Source organism: Mchenga conophoros, linkage group LG14, assembly GCF_057382185.1.
Source record: "Mchenga conophoros isolate Kocher_MC1m ecotype Shallow Benthic linkage group LG14, M_conophoros_male_GT1.1, whole genome shotgun sequence".
Classification (NCBI taxonomy): Eukaryota; Metazoa; Chordata; class Actinopteri; order Cichliformes; family Cichlidae; genus Mchenga; species Mchenga conophoros.
Genome location: NC_140539.1, coordinates 27,114,375 through 27,134,744, shown reverse-complemented (window position 1 = coordinate 27,134,744; position 20,370 = coordinate 27,114,375). Strand labels below are relative to the sequence as shown.

Sequence of the window (20,370 nt, the reverse complement as noted above, 5' to 3'; positions counted from 1 at the left end):
CAGGTTGTTTTGTTGCTTCACTAATTTATTATTAACAATAATATAAAATTATGCACAAAAGGAATTACCGTATTTCCCGGACTACAAAGCGCACCTGAATATTAGCCGCACAAGCTAAAATCAGGGGAAAATCCTGTTTTGTACATACATTAGCCGCACCTGACCAAAAGCCGCAGGTGTTTCAATGTTGACTCATCATATGTAAGAGAATATGCACAAAGGGAATTGTCAGGAAAGAGATGGCTGTTTGGAGACACACCCCTTTTATTAATATTTTGAAAAACAAGTTATGGGTACATATTTGCACATGTGCTGTGCTTCATAAATGAGTAACAAATGTATTACATAACAATAACCTACAGCACACCAGAAAAATAGATTCGGACTACCTTTTAGGCTCAGGTGCAGTGACACAGCTTTAACAAGAAGAAAAGTCAGTCATTCACCACCATCTTCCTGCGCTCTAAAACCACCAAAGTCCTCTTCTCCAGTGTCGGATACGAACAGGTTCAGGATGGCTTCGTCATCCACTCTCAGCTTCTCTCCTTCGTTGTCACTTTCAAAACCAAAGAAATCCTCGTTGTCAGTGTCAGAGTCGAACACCCTCTGAAGGGCCGTGGCGGTGTCCTCCTCTTCATCATGCAGCAGTCCAGCCCTTCGAAATCCGTTGGTGATCGTGGATGTTTTCACACTTTTCCACGCTGTCAGAATCCACCGGTGGAGTTGAGCACAACTTGCTTTTCGCAAGTTTATCGCCGCTCGTCATCCACGACTCCCGCTGAACGCGTAGCGCTACTTTGAAGTTTGTTTTTCGCGCTACTTGTACGGCACTATGTTGCCTGCCGGATGGACATGTGACCAACATACCACTCTTGAACCCCGATCCTTCCGCCAGGCAACGTAGTGCCGTACAACAGCGGAACAAACAAAACAAATCGTCTTACGATATGACAAAAATCATGGACAATCTATAGAAAAGCCGCACCTGACTAAAAGCCGCAGGGTTCAAAGCTTGTGCAAAAAGTAGCGGCTTATAGCCCGACAATTACGGTAGTAATGTAAAAAAAGTGGTTTTATTTATATATGTTTATATATAAATATATATGGTGGCCCCTAGAGACAAAGCACGTACAAACTCCAAAACACATTTCTAGCATGAACTGAACTTCCAAAACAGAGCTACCTAGATCACTTAAATTACACAATTGAAAGCATATGTGTATGTTTGTGTATTTATACACAAGCACTCCTATATATTCAAATAATTTTTTGTTACCACTAGGTAACAAAAGTTCAACACTGCTTTAGCATCCTGGAGCACTTCTGTTGTCTTTTGTACGTGTTTTGAGTTTTTATGTGCTTCAGAGTTTGTACGTGTTTTGTCTCTAAGGGCCACCGTAAATATACTTTTATTTATTCACGCCACATAAAATGTAATAAATAAATCATATAATACAAAAACCAACTATTCACATTTCAACTTTTAACTATTTAAAATTTTCAGCTTTTTCCTTTTACAAACTTAAAGTGAAACAACACAAAACACTGCAAACCACAACACAGTTAAATGTAAATTATAATATGAAAACAAAAAGAACATGCATATTCTCTGTCATATAGGCCTGCACGAATAAACTTTCTGAATCCTTTATCATCCGCAACTGAAAATAGTTGTGGATGATCACTATACCTTTCTAATGTGACGTTGTTGTCCCTGGCTCTTTCTCTCTCTTTCCCTCCTGCTCTGTTCCTGTGCTACTGAGTGTAACTACCGCCCCTCCCCCCTCACCCCAGCGTAAAGCACAAGGCTCGCATGCTGACTGAAGCAGAAACAAAGTGCGAGAGAGGGTGAGAGAAAGAAAAAAAAAAACCCACGGCTCGCGATAAGGAGCCGGCTCGCGTCGTTCACGTCAAAGATCCGGCTCTAAGAGCCGTTTTGTTCGTGACCGACACATCACTACCTATTATCCCATTATTTTAGTGGGGGAGAAAACAGCTTTGAATACTAAATGGAAATTATGTTTGGCTTATTTATCCTTCAGTTTACTCACTAACATGATATAAACATAATTTCTGTTTTTCACACTGTTATAACGAAATATTGGTGATTACAATGAAGGTTTCCCCAGAAATGTTTAAATACGAAGTTGCAGAAAGTAGATAATTAGAGAACACTGTGATTCCTGGCACTGAATAGCACCTATTACCCAGCCATCTGTTTAGCAGCACTTCCTCTAGCTCCCCGAGGAGCCACGGTTTGTCTCTGTCAGGTCCAACATTACCCAAACAAAGTGTTGAATGATGCAGCTTCCTGCTGCCACATTGGCTCAATTTGACATCCAGTATTGCAGCTTCTTGTGATGGCAGCGATTGTGTTATAAAACCATTTATCTGTTTCTAATAAAGACGATATTGGAGTACCCTCAGTTTCTGTAAGTAAACAAAAAGTGTGACTACATTTGGCAGCATGTTGAAATGTTTGGTAAAGTTAATTAAAAGTTGTATGCCTGTTCTTTAACTTATTTTCAACTTAACTTTGTTCATTTTTGAGACATTGTTGGCAGAAATATACAGCTATTTTAAGTTTAAAGGGAACAGATTGACGGCATGTCCTATTCAGAGTTTGCCTGTAACTGTCTACTTTAAACCTTTAAAATTCATGATACATGTTCTATAGACCTGTTTAACTACTATGCTACCTAGCTGGATCAAATATTTGTAATAATGGGTCATTATCCGTTTGCATTGTTAAACACCGTCTGATCAGTTTTGCAGCATTTTGCGTACTCTGAGCAAAGAGTATAGCCCCTACACATCAGAACATGTCTGCCTGCCTGAGGTAGATGTATCATTTATTCAATTAGATGTTGGGATGTTGTTTTTCTTAACGATGGAAATAATACCATGATTATCCACTTACGTTTTTTCTGTGGTTTTTCTTATGGTCCTGAGCTGGTCAGTCCATTCGTTTTTCATGAATGTACTAGATTGTTTATTTGGCCACTCCTGAAGTTTTTGCTGCCCTTTGCACTTTGCATTGCATTTTTTTAACCTCTTGCACTACCATCTCTTTAGGCCCCATATTTGAAAATCCCCCCCCCCCCCCCCCCCCCAAAAAAAATAATGTACATAAATGAATTATCTCCAGGATTTTCCTCTAACTGTTAAAACCACCCTGAAATTGTTAATTTTGTTTTAGTTACTTTTTGAGCTTCTGTAAGTAATTCTTAAACAGGTAATGTCATGGCACTGGGTGATCCAGTGTTTATGTAATTGGACCTGTTTAATTCCGATTCATTTAATATTCTAAGGTTTAGTTTCTGTTTGTTGTTGTATTTTTTCTATGTTTAGTATTTTTTTTTCTCAATTCAGGGGCTGCATCCTTCTGAGGCCGCATTTGAAGGCCAATTACGTCATAGCGACGCAACGAAGGCTGTCCCAATTTGAAGGCTGCTCCAAATGTGGCCGACAGTTATTGTTTGGCTTTTTTTCAGTGTTTTATTTGTTCCTGAGTAAATCCGTTTGGCTGAGATTAAAATCATAGTTTTCACACAGCTAAATAAACATCAAACAGAAGACTGATTAAACAGAAGTGTGAGATGGTCGAGAATTTACTCCAATATCCTGTTATAGTTTACATAGCAAGGAGCAGACGGTTGAGTTTATTAAACTCCACCGAGACAGCGGTGACGCAAATCTGAAGGCTAGACCGTCCCATTTCACAGCCTCGCACTTCCGGCCTTCTTGGTCTTCAGAAGACCCGGCCCACATAGACCGCGAAGGTCAGGTCCTCGGAAGGATGCAGCCCCTGAATTGAGACACAGCTATTGTTTACATGTCCCTCTCTTCTCTCCCCATGCGGGTAGTGGTTCTTTCCATCTGTTTGTCATCCTGTCAGTGGATCAGATTATTTTATGTTTGTGACCATTTACTTGGGTACTTTGCCTTTTGTTCCTGTTAATTGTTTTCTTCTGAGTTTGGTTCTGTGTTGGTGAGTCCTTTTGGGTCCACAACTCTGCCTCTGACACACCTACAACTGCAGTTATGAAAGATAATGGATTTTTATTCATTGTTTGATTCCACTGTGGTGTACAGCAGCAAAACTGAAATAAATAAATAAATAAATAAAAGTGCCTTTATCCAGCAAGCTATGGACCTGTACTGAGTACAAATCAATAGTTTAAGCCATTAATGACCCAAGAAATAAAACAAAGATTTCATGATGATGCGCTCTAGTATAAAATAAATGTTTAGTATTGTCATGTGAAACGTGCCAATTATGAAAAAATTACTGATCCTAATTAACTTAAGTGTTTATAATAATAATGACAGCAAGAACAGACTAATAAAATCAATGTCATGTGCTTTATTGCTCTCTTTTCTCTCCTGTTGCCATTTTCACTTTCTATATTCAGTAAATTTTTTATCATCAGTGCCACCTGTTAATGAGATTAATGGGCCCGAGGCTATAATGAAAGAGAGTGAGTCTCTGCTCTCCCGCATCACATGCGCGCACACACAAACAGGCACAAGCACACATTACGCAGTTCATTGGGCTGCCTCGGTGTTTCACCTGGGAGGAGCTGCTAGATGTTTGAAATGAAATGACTCTCTCTCTGTTGTCTCTTTTTGTCTTTAGCTCTTTGGCAGAGAACTAGTGCCTGCGTCTGTGTGTGTGTGTGAGCGCGTGCTCATGTCCCTGTGTGTGTTGTTCATGCAAGTGTGTGTTTCAAGGATCAGAGGTGGGAGTGAAAGCGAGGCTGTGTCCCCTGAGGGAGAGCTGTCAGTCTGACAAACCTGACATTTGAGCTGTACTGCTGTGTGGCCACAAGTCATTTCACCTTTTCTAAATGAAAACACACACACACACACAGCCCACTGACTCGCATACACCATGCCATGCCACAGAGGTGCAGCTGTATTTTTATGATTTACCTCCTCTTTGCTCTGTTGAATTGAGGTGAGAAATGGGAGCACAGTTTGAAATGTGATTTATGATCATGTCAGCAGATCCATCTCACTTCAGTCCATTGATTTCGTTTAAGGCACATTTTGAGAGTGTGGACAGCGTTTATGTAACTTAAAGAAAGCTGAGTATGTGTCTTGTTCTTTTTTTTAAAGGTATCCAGTGATTCTCTCCATAGAGAACCACTGTAGCATCCAGCAGCAAAAGAAGATTGCACAGTACCTGCGAGAAATCTTTGCAGACAAACTGGACATAGGAGATGTACTGAGTGGAGACTGCAAAACATTACCCAGTCCTCACAGCCTGCAAGGCAAGATACTCATCAAAGTAAGAATAAGTCTAAAGTGGTTAGACGAATGGAAGATGGACTGACAGTGCATGCTTTACAGTTTTTCTCAAATGCTAAAACACATTTCACAAACGTTACCACCAGGTCCCCCAATGTCCAAACACAACACCCTTCTCTAAAGCTACATAAACACAACCACACCTTCCCACTGCAAAACTCAAACTCCCACACCAAGAGAGCAGCTCGAAGCTGTCAAAACTGTAAACACTATACACAGCATTACACACTACAGCAAAACAATTGAAAACACAATGCTCAATTTGTGAGAAGGTTCTTTGTTTCATAACTGCCAATGCATATTTTAGAAACTATACAGTAACGGATCGTCGTAGATCTCTGCAGAGGATTAGGCATTTAGATTTGTGAGTTTCATATGAGTAGTATAAATCTATAGAAAATCCTGCATGTACGTACACTACTGTAACACAACTCAATGCAAAAACAGAATCTATTGCACACAACAGTAATCTTGAAAACATGAACAGGGTGTGAAGTTTTTTTATTTACGTTATTCACACCACACACACACCACAATCACTGTGCGGCATCATGTCGCTGAGCTGTTGCTCGCATCTCGTCCGTAATGATGGTGCGAGGTTGTCTTGCTCTCCCTCCTGGACCTTCTCCTCTCCCATGTTGGCCTTCTCCTCTTCCTCGTTGGTCGCTCCTCTTCCTCCTCTCATTTGAACTCCTCTTCCTCATTGGCCTGCTCCTCTTCTTCCAGGGCCAGCTCTTCTCCCTCCTCTGCATCAAATTCCTCTTCCCCTGACTCTGCCTTCATCCATTGTGTTTGTTTGGAACCTTCAGCATACTGTGCACTCTGAACTTGCTTTTACATGTGGGTACAGCATTAGCAACAAGTGTCTTCAATTTTGAGTCATTGTGTGTAGTGAATGACGCCAGGTGTGTTCCCTGTGTTCAAAGATTGGTGACTGTGGCAAGCATTTTGCATCACATGGGCTTTCATTTGAGGATATGAGCAGAGTTGTTTTGCAACATGTGTTTTAGCAAGGAAAAATGTGTTTAGATTTATGAGTACAGAGGGTTGTGTTTTGTGAATTGTGTCTTCATGTGACATGTGTTTATGGTACTGGAATATGGTGGCTACATTTAGTAAATGTGTTTAGACTACTGGTCATTTGGGTTACAGGATTGGCTTTTGTGTTTTAACATTTGAGAAAAACTGTAAATGAATGAATGTCTTACTGAATTCAAATATGACGTGTCAGTTAGTACACTTGTGAATAAATGCAACTGCATCAGCTCTCCTCTCACTTCAGTGAACAAAGTAGTGTGCTGAGCATATGCCAATTTTACTTCATGTGCACGAGTTCAGAAGGTACTGCAAGGCCACTAACTATTTCCAATAAACAGATGAAGTGAAGGAAGAGGAGCAGGGAGTGGGAGAGGGTGTGGAAGTGGTGCAAAACTAGGTCAATGTATTAATCATAGGCAAGAAAGAGAGAAGAACGAGACGCTAGTATATGATGAGTGAGGCTTTAAGTTTTGTTATCTGCAAACACAAAAGTCTGCAGAACTGCTGAGCTCCAGTTTAATGATTAAATTATTTTAGTTTTCGAGGCAAAATTGATTCAGAGGATCAAATCTTCTTCAGGGTGCTGGATCAAAATATAGCCTTAAAACTTTTGAAGAGAATAAATTATTTAATTGCAGCCCAACCTTGTGCCGTCTTTATGCTTTTTCTGAGATGTTGGTACAATTTTGCCTTGCACTTTATTTTTTTTGTGCTTGGATGTGTGAATATTTTTTAAAATAACCATGACAACTAATTGTAACTAGCAATGTTGAATTGAAAAATATTTTATAATACAACCTACCACATACAACATCACAACAAATCTTTGAAATATCAAAGTTTATCATCCTTCTTTATTTATTTGTATTTAGCAAATTGAAAACAAAGAAAGCCCAGTTTCTTGTACTTATTCAAGAAACTCAATATATTGCAATTTTCCTCAAATGACAGATCATAATATAAAATTTTTAATTTTTAATAAATTTTTTCATGAACTTAAAATTAAGTTATCTGAGGCTTGTGACATTGCACTTTGTCCTGCTGTAAGCAGCCTGTCAGCAGATAGTAAACTGGGGTCATAAAGGGATGGACATGGCCACCAACAATAGTCGGGTAGGCTGGGTGTTGGTACTTAGGGGCCCAAAGTGTGCCAAGAAAATGTTCCTCACACCATTCTATCACCAGCAGCCTGAACCATTGATACAATGCAGCATTAATCCATGCTTTTATGATATTTACACCGATTTACATTTCTGATCCTGCCATGTGAATACTCCAAGAGAAATCTAGACCTGTCGGACTATATTATTATTATTATTTTTTTAGTCCAGTTAGGTGAGCCTGTGTAATGTTTCCTGTTCTCAGCTGACAGGAGTGTCATCTGGTGTGATTTTCTGCTGCTGTAGCCCATCTGTTTCAAGTTTGACATATCATGCATTCATCCAAAAAAGTTGTTATATGAGTTACTGGTGACTTCTTTTCCACTCATATCAGTCTGGTCAGTCCCTCTGACTTAAGACATCCACAAGGCTTTTTTTTTAAACCAGAAAACTGCATATTTTCTGTGTTTCAGACCATACTCTGTAAACTCTAGAAATAATTTTATTGGAAATTCCAGACCAGCCCATTTTGCACCAACCAGCAGGTCAAAGTGCACCTTTCTTCCACATTGCAATGCTTGGTTTTAGCTTTAGCAGATGTGCAAATGCCATGTGCATATACTTAAATCTATCCATGCATTACTATTGGCTGGTGAGATATTTGAAGTTGACAGATGTACATAAAAGAGTGCCTGGTTAGTGTACACAAATGTTTCCTTTAGGGTAATTTTAATAGTTTTTAATTTGGCATGTGACTGTTGTAGTTTGCATCTTAACAGCAGCCAAAGTAGGCTTCTTACCATAGTATGCTTCATGATAATTTTGTATTATGTCATTTAAACATGATTGTTTTGAAGTTTCTTTTAAGCTTGTTCACAGTACACCTCAATGTGAACAAGCAATAACAAAATATACTTACCAAATTTTTTTGAACACACAAAATCTTTTGTGTATTACTAAACTGGTGTACTTCCACAGCAATCAGATATATTCTTCAGTCGATGTAATCATATAGATAAAAGCAACAATTTAGAGTGACCTCACAATGGATGTTGCACTTGCAAGTTTATCTAAGAACATTACCATGTCTATCCTCACAAGCTTATCTGTTTAGAGCAATAGCCTCTCCCAAGATGCAGGAAAAGTGTCCAGCAAAAATGATCTAAAAATTGTGGTTGATCTAAAAAGACCTGAGACCCAAGATCCTTATCCACCAGTGCAGTAGGAGTTGCCCAGAGACCCCAAGAGAGAGTACAACAAAAGCTTTCACCATTTGTTGGATTTTTTTAAATATATATAAGAATGAGATATAGTGCAGCTTATCTGTAATGTTGAAGAAGGTCTGCATTGTTCTCTGTGAAAAGAAAACCTGGATCTGTCTTATATGGTCAGATGTCTGCAAAGTTAAAGAGCATTATTGATTTTCTATAAAGGCCCTTTGCTCCCCCATCTTTTTTGTCCCTCTGTTTGAGAGGCTTTCACCTTTCTCAATAAACCAGAGGAGCAAGAGCAGAAGAGGCCAGACAGTCACAAGACAATGAAGAAAACTGGCGTAAAGATTTTTGACAGTCACAGATAGATAGAAGGAAAGGGGATGTATTACTTGCTGAAGTGAGGGCGGTGATGTACTGCAGTAAGCATAGAGTATGCCATTGATAGTAGAAGAAGACGCTTAGAAAATTTTAACTCCCACTCACACCTCCAGAGTGGCTTACTAATGGGCTTCCACTGTGTGCTGAAAGGAGTGCTCGGAAAGCTTCTCAGAGACTCTGCAGATGACTGTTTAGAATGTATGTGATTGCACATATGTGTGTCTTTTGTTGTTTTCTGTGCTTATATCCTTTAATTTTTTCCTGCTGAATCTAGTAAAGCATCTTCAAAAATTAGGAGGATGCTCATTATCTGCCTGTATATATTCTGGAGTCAGAGATATTGAATTGTGCTGTGTTATTCTTGGACTATCTTAGAAGTCCAAGCAGAGTGGGTGTTCATGTGTATAAAAGGGATGAGCGATGCATTTAAGACATATGCATGGGTCAAATGTCTATCCTCTCATGTCTTGGTCTGTGTTTTTTTTCCCATGCAGGGAAAACGCCTGCCTGCCTATCTGTCTGCGGATGCTGAAGAAGGGGAGGTGTCCGATGATGACAGCGCTGATGAAATTGAGGACGACTTCAAGCTCAAGAGCAGTAATGTAAGAGAGAGGAATAAATCTATGAATGATGATGTGCACACACCGAAGCATGAACCCTCAAATTATCATGTCCAAATAGACAAGTTTTTTTGCATTACTTGAAACCTTCTTGCTTGTTTTCAGTTAGATCCTGTCATAATTTCTTGACTTTTTTTGTATCTATGCACTTAATATAGACATCATTATGTTGGTAACAGTATTATAATATGATGATAATATGATTATGAGACTGTTATAATATGATGCAAACTGCATATTTCAGTTCCACATTAATAAGAAAAATTAAATAATGTAATATTACTCAGGTAAAACCACTGTCGATACAAGATATTACTTGGATTTCAGTTGAATTTTACTTTGGTAATTAACTTGTCATTTCCATGTTATTGCAGTCTCATTTCTACGTTGTTATCACACTGTTACCATATTATTACTGAGCTGCGTGTAGGAAATGTCTCCAGATAAGTTTCTAAGCCACACTTGTTTGTACCATGAAAATCAAATAACCAGGTCAAGTAACATTGATTAATTAGCGATGAACTTAAATTATGTCAAAACATGTTGATAAATTATTTATCTTAATTCAAAATGAATAACAAAAAATAATAACAAAAACAACAGCCTGTCAAAAAGCAAACAGGCAAGCAAACAAAAAACAAACAAACAGTTTGCAGTGAATTAATCCCAACCGCCACGTACAGGCACCATAAACAGAGGTTAGATAATGAGATCTAAATGGTATTGTTGTTCTAGAGGTAATGACTTCAATAATTTTTGCTTGCAAAGTTTTAATGATCGTCATTGTTGTAATGTTTTGGAATAACCGGTGCTTAATCAAGCAGGCGTAGATTCAAGTCAAAAGTAAACAGAAAAAAAAAAAACTTTAAATGCACTTAGTACTCAGCCTGCTAGAAAATATGTCCAAGAATGCCATTAATGCCAGCTTATGATAACTGCTCTTTAGTTTTCCCTGAGCTATTTTCATAGCTATTCTTAATCATCATCATATTGTGATACAATAGTGCCATGGTCCTCCTTACAATGCTTAAAAGAGGACAAGACTCTTCCAGATGGTATAGTTGTGTAACCAAATATGGCATCATTATTCCACATTTAGCTGAGAGGCACGAGGCTGCAGATGCCACTTCAGATGATCATTGCCAATTTAAAACGGGAGATGGCAGGTTTCCACTGATGGGAGGTTTTGTATTGCGCTCATAAAACCAGTTTGCTTTCACAGCAGTCACAGCTGAACATTACAATAATAGTGTGGTGTAAGTTTTGTACAGTAATGATGCATCGGATTTGTAAAAAGGTGACTTGCATGGTCTTGATTACTCAGACTGTTTGTAAATATTTATTTTTATTGTCATTTTGAATGGAATGATGCACATACTGAGCTCCAGATATAATTCACTGAGAAAATTACTCATTCACATTCAGCCATTCATTCAGCAGGTGTACAGTTTTATACAAGATGGAGATGTTTATTCATTATCATTATCGCTTATACACTTCTGACCTGTGGAAAGGAAATCGATACTCCTCAGATATACACAAGATTATATGTGATTATATGCAGTTATCATCTTCTACTTCTATTTCTTGCAAATATATGGCACTCTGTATACAGGTTTGATTTATAGCAGTTTGGTGTTGCAATTTCAGGTGCTTTGCATTAGCAATAAGGTGTGCTCCTGCTTCAAAAAGGCATTACTCTACACCACACTGAAAGCGTTTTCCTTTTGTCTCTTCTTTCACCTAGGGCAATAGTCACCACCAGGTGGTGGAGTCTCACATCAGAAAGAAACTGGACTCTCTTTTAAAGGAGTCTCGGATCGGAGACAAGGAAGACACTGACAGCTTCAGCATCAGAGCTTTGCTCCGAGCCACACACCAGGGTCTTCAGAAGAATCTGCGGCAGGTAAAGTTCAAGGCGATGTGTGGGGATGAGTATGGAGGAGAGTTATACTTGTTAACAGATGAAGAGAAGAAATCAAGGGGATACAACTAGGCCATGGGATTAGTCATGGAGGGGGATGGAGAAAATAAAGAGGCAGACTAGTTACTGCACCAAACACACTAACCAAATACATGAAAACACAGAGACACACACATCTGTCTGAAGGATCTTATGTTTCCACCCACGTAATCCAAATTCATCCAAAGGCTGTCAAAACAGACTGAAAGTGATGAGAAACTAAATGTCTGCAGTGTTACTTAATATTTAATTTCCCTGCTTGCCTCTCGTGCTATTTTTAGAAGCTTCAGTTTCCTGACAGTCATTTTAATGTAGTGGGTGTTGTGCATCGGGGTTTCCTATTCATTTTATTCTACTCATGGTTGGCTGGTGATACCCTTCACCTCATTTTGTCACCACACATTTTTACTTATTTATTTCTAGGTGTTACTTACTGTACTTTTTTTTCTTTTTTCCCACCCACTTATCAGTTGTATTGTGCTGTACTGGCTAATGCCTTTTATATGCATCTCTTGAGATTTAGGGTTTAAGTGACTCACTTGGGTGCTAATGTGACTGTTATAAGATTCACACCAAATGATTCTCATGCACAAATCTAAAAAAGTGCACGTGAACAGAAATATGAAAGCCTCTGAATGCATTTTTTTTTAAATATATATTTTAGAGCTCCAGAGGGGTTCTGAAGAAATCCCAAAGCAGATCGTTCATCACGACACTCAAACAGAAGGTAAGAAGCATAGAAAAGGAGGTGGCTTTATGTGCTTGTTTCCTATTCTGTTTATCTGGGGTCCCAAAATGTAATTCATCTTTGTTCAGCTTCAGGTTAGGTTGTAATCAGTTATTTTACTTCTTAGAATATTAAACCACTTTCGAATGATCTTTTTTGGGAGGGGAAACTAATATTCAGCAGGATGAGATTTTGTTTTATTTGAATGGCAGACCAAACTTGCCCCAAGAAATCAATGCTGTCTTTGTGCATGAAGGAAAAATGTGCAAGCCTGCACTAAACGGCTGAAATCAATGAGTCTCTTGTCAGAACAGCCAGCCTGACTGAATTCACCCAGGGTGGTGATTTAACATGCTCCATCAGCTCAACAGCAGAGCTGCAGTTTGTTGTATTTATACTGTGTTTTTGAACCCTCAAATTATCATGTCCAAATAGACATGTTCTTTTGCATTACTTGAAACCTTCTTGCTTGTTTTCAGTTAGATCCTGTCATAATTTCTTGACTTTTTTTTGTATCTATGCACTTAATATATACATTAAACAATCTGTATCACAAATAGAAATATTGGAGTTGTCTTTCAATGAGTAAAATGAAAGGTGTTCTTGGGTGACTGATTACACTTCCAGTGTGCTTGATCATCTTATTTTCATGTTATTGTCTTTCCCTGTCACTGATGGTTTGCACTTTTTTAACAGCATGCATAATAACACAACATGCTCTTATACGATCCATAATAATGACTATTATTAACACGTTCAGACAATGTTTTGACTGACACAAATATAAAGAAAACAAAATTGTAAAGCTAAAATTGGCTGCTTTTAAGAATAGCTTTTTTTTGCAATTGTTTTTCCATCAAAACACTAGTGACAATATTTAGAAATGTAAATAAATGGCATCTACTCTAACTTCCTTGAAAAATATAAAATTCAAAAAATGCATTTACTTATATTCTCAATGGAAATAATTGGAAGTCGTAGCATTTTTTTTTTAAAATAACAGCTGTGCAATAATAATGGTGGTTAATAGGGTGGAAACAAGAAGGTAATAAGATGAAAATAGCAAGTTATTATCACTTGATTACCAAAATAATTTCATATTATTAAATAGGTATTATCTTGTACCAACAATATTTGCACCACCGTAATATTACCCATAATATGGAAACCAATATATGCTTATTAGGCAAAACCAGTTAGCAACAGAATATCATTATGTTGGTAACAGTATTATAGCTTCAGTTTCCTGACAGTCATTTTAATGTAGTGGGTGTTGTGCATCGGGGTTTCCTATTCATTTTATTCTACTCATGGTTGGCTGGTGATACCCTTCACCTCATTTTGTCACCACACTTTTTTACTTATTTATTTCTAGGTGTTACTTACTGTACTTTTTTTTTCTTTTTTCCCACCCACTTATCAGTTGTATTGTGCTGTACTGGCTAATGTCTTTTATATGCATCTCTTGAGATTTAGGGTTTAAGTGACTCACTTGGGTGCTAATGTGACTGTTATAAGATTCACACCAAATGATTCTCATGCACAAATCTAAAAAAGTGCACGTGAGCAGAAATATGAAAGCCTCTGAATGCATTTTTTGCACGAAACAAACTAGATATAGAATGTTAACTAGTCAGATTTTACTGTAGATATTGTAACTGTCATGTACGGCTGGAGCAGTCAGGAAATGGACCCAAATGCAGACACTTGTGCACGGAAAATAAACTTAGAACGACAGCTTTTCTTCTTGCTAGAGGAACATCCTTCATAACATAAATTTACAGAAAAACAAACCAAAACCCTGAGAATAAAACTAAGAACAAAACACAGGGCAACTAAAAACATGGAGAGACTCACAGTACGTGAGGAAGTATGACATGCCAAACGGCAAAGGAAAACACAGGGCTTAAATACATGCGGGAGTAACGAGGGAATAGGAAAGGGGAGGGAAACACAGCTGGGACTAAATAGATATAAAAAGACAAGGACACAGGACAAGGACTATCAAAATAAAACAGGAAACACAGGACAGTTGAGGACAGTGCAGACTTCACAAGGGGACATGGTTGACAGGGAAGACAGATCTAAACATAGATACAGAACTAAACCTAAGAACCAGGAATCCAAAAGACACAGACTTGATACTGAGGAGACACAGGGAACATGGAACACGGAGCACAGAACAGTAACCAAGAGACTAGAACCTAAGTAGCAATGAAATCAAAGACTATATAATAATACAAAATATAAAACACTGGGTCACCGACTGTGTGGATCTTCTTATATTCTCTGTGCTACGCCAAGCCTGACTGTGTTAGTGCTGCGTTGTATTCACTGTATATAAGAAAAAGACCAGCTCTTCTTCTAGGCAAGAGCTAGTGTTACACAACCTTAACACTAAATTTATACCAGCTCATCAAATAATTACAATATTGCAATGCATTTTAGGAACAACCCTGAAAATGAACATAATTGTTTATGAACACTTCTTTAAAATAGTTTGGAAAAAAAGCCACACAACTTTAAAGCCTTCTTGAAGGTAGTGCTTACCTCAAAGCTGTTATGTTAGACTACATATGTTTTTATTAAGCAGAGCTTTAATTTGGTGCAACCTTGCCACACTGTTTGCTCTATTTCATCATCAGAGACAGCTCTCTAACTGATAAGCATCACTTACAAGAAGTGAAACAGAAGCAATTGCTGCTTTCTTTTAGTTGAAAGCTCCTTTTGAAGTCATTTATAGCAAATGCTAATGTAAATGACACTTTATGACACATTAAAAAAAACAAACCCCAGAATTTTTAACTCTGGCACTAGAGGAATGGTTAAGCTTAGTTTCTGACATGTTAAATTCTACATAAAGAGAACGGTCCCTGCACACACCATAGACTAGTGATGCAAAGTTTTATGAGTAATCACCTTTATCCTTCGATTAAAGATTTCCATCTTGATGAGAGTAGTCTCATCCATTGAGCACAAGAGGTCATTGAATATTTTAATGAGTATGGAAATTATGTGAATCTAAGTTACGGCCTTTAAACTCGTCATCTCCTTGAACAGTGCTTTTTACCACCATCATCGAAACATTAAATCAACAAGTATGCTTTGGAAAAAAACGGTACTTCCAGCTAACGGTAGCTAAGGAAACTCATAGAATCCATGTTTTTGTGATGGTCTATGCCACTATGTTAGTTTTTTCTTTGTCACATACCTTTGAATTATAATTGTAGATATAAAGCATACTAATATGCATATACAAATTTTAATTTTCTTTATGGTAAATTTCTCCTATAGAGTGTGGCCGACTGTAAAAAAAAATCTAGTGAAACTGATTACAATGCTTCTCAGTTCTTCAGCATGATTTCAATTTACCATGCATTTAACGCAAGTTTGTGTCAGTTTTAAGAGGGTGGTGGTTTTTGAAAAGATTCCCTAAACATTTCCACATTCCTCAGTTTGGTTATTTCTCTCTTTGAATTTCTCTCTCTCTAGCCATTCGCTTCCTTTTACCTTCCTCATTTTCCTCTACTGCCCACACACATCTACTCTTCATTCTTTTATGCCTCCCTCTTTGCATTTTGTGCACCCTCCCACGTGTGTGTATATATCTGTTCACACATGGGTGCAAGTAATCTGCTGGTAGGCAGCCTTAACCCTGTAATTACTCTTAGAACAGACTAGCTAAACGCACATCAAAACTAAGAAAACAGAAAACAATTTATTCAAAAAAAGTCTCGCAGTGATTGAGTATGCTATGTATGACACATCCACTGGCATGCACAATCACACACTCAAACATACTGCAACAGCCACAGTGAAACGGACTTGCTGAAAAAACACTAGTGACAACTCGTAGGCATAAAGAACGTGTGCTGTGAGAATGTAGGTGGCTTTATGGATATTAGATATGTTTTTGTTTATACTTTTTATTTAGAGGGCAAACCTTTACAGTAGTGTAATTGTGTGTTTGTTTACATATCTCTGTCTCTTCACTATCCAGAGGCACTCCAAATCCAGGCTGACATGCCAAAGCATGGACAAGGAAGAAGATGGTCAGGAGAGGTCTGGGAGGGAGGCTGGAGGACAGTTCAACAGGTGACCTTTGAACCACTTCATCACAATACTGACAATCTCTGACAGCTGAGAGGTTGGATACTTGCTGACTGCTGGGAGCATGAAACAATCCAGGTCACTGGTAGTGCCATGCAAACACTGAAGCTTCTCCAAACAAATATTGTATGTTTGCTGGAGAAGACTTTGTTTTTGTGGAGAAAAGATTATGTAGAAAGTTTAAGGAGTCAAATCTGGAGCTACCACCAGCATCAAAGATTTTTTGGGTGACTGTATTTAACAGTCACCCTTTTCCACTTTTCTCAAATTTATCTGTAATGTTGAGCCTGCATTTTACTGACTTCCTACAAAAGCCCAATAATACCAAAGGTCTAGGATGCATGAAACTGGCGCCATAACAGAATGCATCACATAATAATAATAATAATAATAATAATAATAATAATAATAATAAACCATCCCACAGCTCATATGCTTATTAACTTGTAGTCAAAGATGGATATTTTATTCAAAACCATAATTATAAACTTTGATCATTTATTTGGCAAAATTGTTGATGCCACATTATTTGTCAGAAGTAAAACTCAAAATATTCAAAATACTTTTCCTGACCTTTCTCTAATTCCAGTATTGCTAGGTTTTTTGCCTTCACTTATATCATATCAATATTTTGCATATTTTTCACACCATGTTACCTGTCACTAATGAGTGGTCTTACAATTCTTGTTTTCATCTGCAGTAATAAGTGGTAATTATTACTGCTATATCATTATTGAGAAATAAATGATGCAGGATTCTAATGTTTTACTTTCATTTCTGCAGTCCCCCATCTATCCTCTCAACTCATTATGTACTAAAAATAACAGAGGAAGGGGTGTTAAAATGACATAATTCAGTGTTATTGTTGCCACTAATTTGGTCTGTATTTTATTTAGAATCTGAAAGGAATCATACCAAAGTAAATTGTAGTATTTCCATTTTCATCCTCAGTTTGAATATAGTCCACTTCTTTTTCAGTTTTATGTCCATGTTGGTCTTGTTTCCCCCCCATTTCTATTTGAGTCAACACTGGCAAAAAAAAATGTGGAAATCCAGCTTTGTTTTCCTTGTTCAGCGGCTGTCTGCAACTAAGACCTTTGTCTCTCTTTGTTCTTCCAGTCTCTGTTGCATATTCATATAGGCATGTCCCAGGGAACTGTCACAATACAGATTCCCGCAAGCATGTGTCTGAGTGGCTGACTTTTTTTTAAGACTGCGGGTGCATGACAGTGTAGTTGTTTGTATGTGGGAATCTGAGTGAGTCTTCTGCACTGCATATCCTCTGGTCCCTATTAAGTTTTTTGCATTTGATGCTCTTTTCCTGTGGTTTCCAAGTTGCCTCCAGTGGACAATCTTCTATCCTGCAATGCTTTTCTCATATAAATACTTTAATGGATGGATGAATGTTCAAGTCTTAACTATCCTTTTTATTCCATCTGCCTCGATGATCTCACTTTGTCATCTCTGTCCTCTTTTTAAAATCGTTCATCTGACTGTTTCAGGTGTTTAAGAAAGAGGAAGACGATGAAACTGAGCAGAGATCTGTCAAATCTTGTGGTGTTCACCAACTCTGTTGCCTCACAGGAGTGTCTTAATGAAGGTGAAACACCAGAGCTATGACATATGCACACACAAGCAAAATGCAAGCTTCATATTAAGGGCAACTTCTTATAACAACTCCTCGTTTTTCTTCAGGTACTGCAGGTGACGTTCTGTCTTTCAGTGAGACCAGAGCACAGTCTCTGGTGAATCACAGAACAGAAGAGTTTCTGGCTTTTAACCAGAGGCAGCTGTCTCGAATTTATCCCTCGGCATATCGCATCGACTCTTCCAATTTCAACCCTCAGTTCTACTGGAATGTGGGTTGTCAGTTGGGTAAGATGACAAATTAGAGATCTTATTAGGTTCTAGAAAACTCTGAGAGCTTTAGAAAACACAGCTGTTTAAAAAATGCCATACTCCTAGTTCAACATACTGACTGGAAGGGTGTTTTGTTGATTCTTGGCTGTTTTAATCTAGAACCTAAGTATCCTTGGGCAAGACATTGGGCAAGACCAAGTTGCTCTCTGATGCATGCATTGGAGTGTGAATGTTAGATAAAAGCACTTAGGAAGAAAAAGTATAGACAAAAAGGACACATGGGTGAATCATACATGTTGTATAGAGTGCTTCGAGTACTCAAGTAAAGAAGGAAAGCAAGAAATAGTCTATTTATCTGTCATACATTAACACTGCTTAAAAAATGCATGAACACATACAAATCAGCTTATCGGTGGCCTTCGCTTGATATAATTTGAAATGTAGTTATTTGTGAAGAGATAGGAATCTTTCTTGATCTAAAACAGTTAATTTCTTTTAAGCAAAACAAAAACAGTTCCATCTAAAGAACTGTTCCTGTAATTATTTTAAATTTCTATAGTATCATATACTACCATAGAAGACAGAATTCCAATATACTCTGCAATTTCGCTTTTTTAAAGGTGTTTTTCTTAAACTGTTAAACTATTTGTCTATGCAGGCTTTCAGAACCCCATCTTTGCTTTTGAAACACTCACCATCTCTGGAACACTCTCTTTATGTGTTGTTATGTTGCTATTTCAACTGTTTTGAGTTGAAATAGCAACTCAAAACAGTTTATTATTTATTTATTTATTATATTTTATTTTATTTTATTTTATTTTAAACAGCGTAGTCAGTCATTTGTGACCCTGGCCATACATCTTTGAAACATCTTCATCAACCTTTGAAGTCATATATATATATATATATAGATAGATAGATAGATAGATAGATAGATAGATAGATAGATAGATAGATAGATAGATATCTTTCTATCTATATGTAGATCGATATATATATTTGATGTGTTATTTTTGTACTAAATATAACTAAATATAAGGCTAGACTTACTGTACTGGGAAATTATTGCAGTTTATCTGGATTCATGTTTTGACATTATTAGTGCATAATGTGGACTTAAAAATGCAGACTTGCAGATCGGGTTAGTGAGCAAAAGGCAACATTCATTAGGGGACGCCAACAGAGCAAATGGCATATGAAAACAGAATCCCAAAATCCAACCAGGGAAACTACTCAGGCGGATAAACAGGACAAACAGACATGTCAAAGACCTAAGGCAAACTGAGGCTTCAATACACACATGAGGTAATCAAGGAGGGTGACTGAAACATATCCATGATAGCAAGAGAGGGAATGTAAAACTAAATACTAGGCACACAAGACCAGAGATGGGCAGTAACACGTTACAAATAACGCGTTACTGTAATCTGATTACTTTTTTCAAGTAACGAGCAAAGTAAGGGATTACTATTGCAAAAACGGTAATTCGATTACCGTTACTTTCCCATAGGAACGCTGCGTTACTGCGTTACTAAAACTGTGATTTTTTAGCCAGAATGTCTCATGACAGTGACGTAAGCGAGTGCGCCGTTTGTGACAACAGCTGTGTGCAGATCAACAATGGATAATATATCGAGTGCAGGAGAGAGTATGAGCGTGCAGCGTTTAAAGCGTGGAAGTACTGACCTTATTTTGAGTTTGATTCCATAAAAAGTGACAAAAACATTAGTGTCCGTTGTGCGTGGGAAGAAAACTTCTTTTTACAGTAAAAAAAACCCCTAAACAAGCACCGAGTGTGCAACGATGCAATGGGAAATTCACTCGCGGATTCTTCCACTGACTGCTGCGCACACCTGCACCAGAGCACACCTCCGCCTACCCCACTCCTGCTTTACAGGTGAAAATAGAGCAAAAGGACCGCTAGTCTTTGACTTTATTTATTTTCTGCTGTGTTTTACTTGCATCTAGTTGAAAGACTGGGTGTAAACACAAAAAATATTTTATTTTATGTGCTGGAATGTGCAGAAAATAGGTTTAAATGTTAAAC

The 20,370-nt window shown here is 37.8% G+C and overlaps 1 protein-coding gene across 2 annotated transcripts in view; it reads left to right on the top strand.

The window, feature by feature from the left end:
* LOC146559939 (1-phosphatidylinositol 4,5-bisphosphate phosphodiesterase eta-1-like) overlaps positions 1 to 20,370 on the top strand; it is a 57,201-nt gene that overhangs the window by 27,742 nt on the left and 9,089 nt on the right. For both annotated transcript variants that reach the window (XM_085243673.1, XM_085243672.1), the window contains exons 9-15: positions 5,122 to 5,293; positions 9,538 to 9,645; positions 11,411 to 11,569; positions 12,291 to 12,353; positions 16,354 to 16,448; positions 17,966 to 18,063; positions 18,159 to 18,338. In XM_085243673.1, the coding sequence (XP_085099799.1) occupies positions 5,122 to 5,293; positions 9,538 to 9,645; positions 11,411 to 11,569; positions 12,291 to 12,353; positions 16,354 to 16,448; positions 17,966 to 18,063; positions 18,159 to 18,338 (875 nt within the window). The remainder of the gene's footprint in view (positions 1 to 5,121; positions 5,294 to 9,537; positions 9,646 to 11,410; positions 11,570 to 12,290; positions 12,354 to 16,353; positions 16,449 to 17,965; positions 18,064 to 18,158; positions 18,339 to 20,370) is intronic.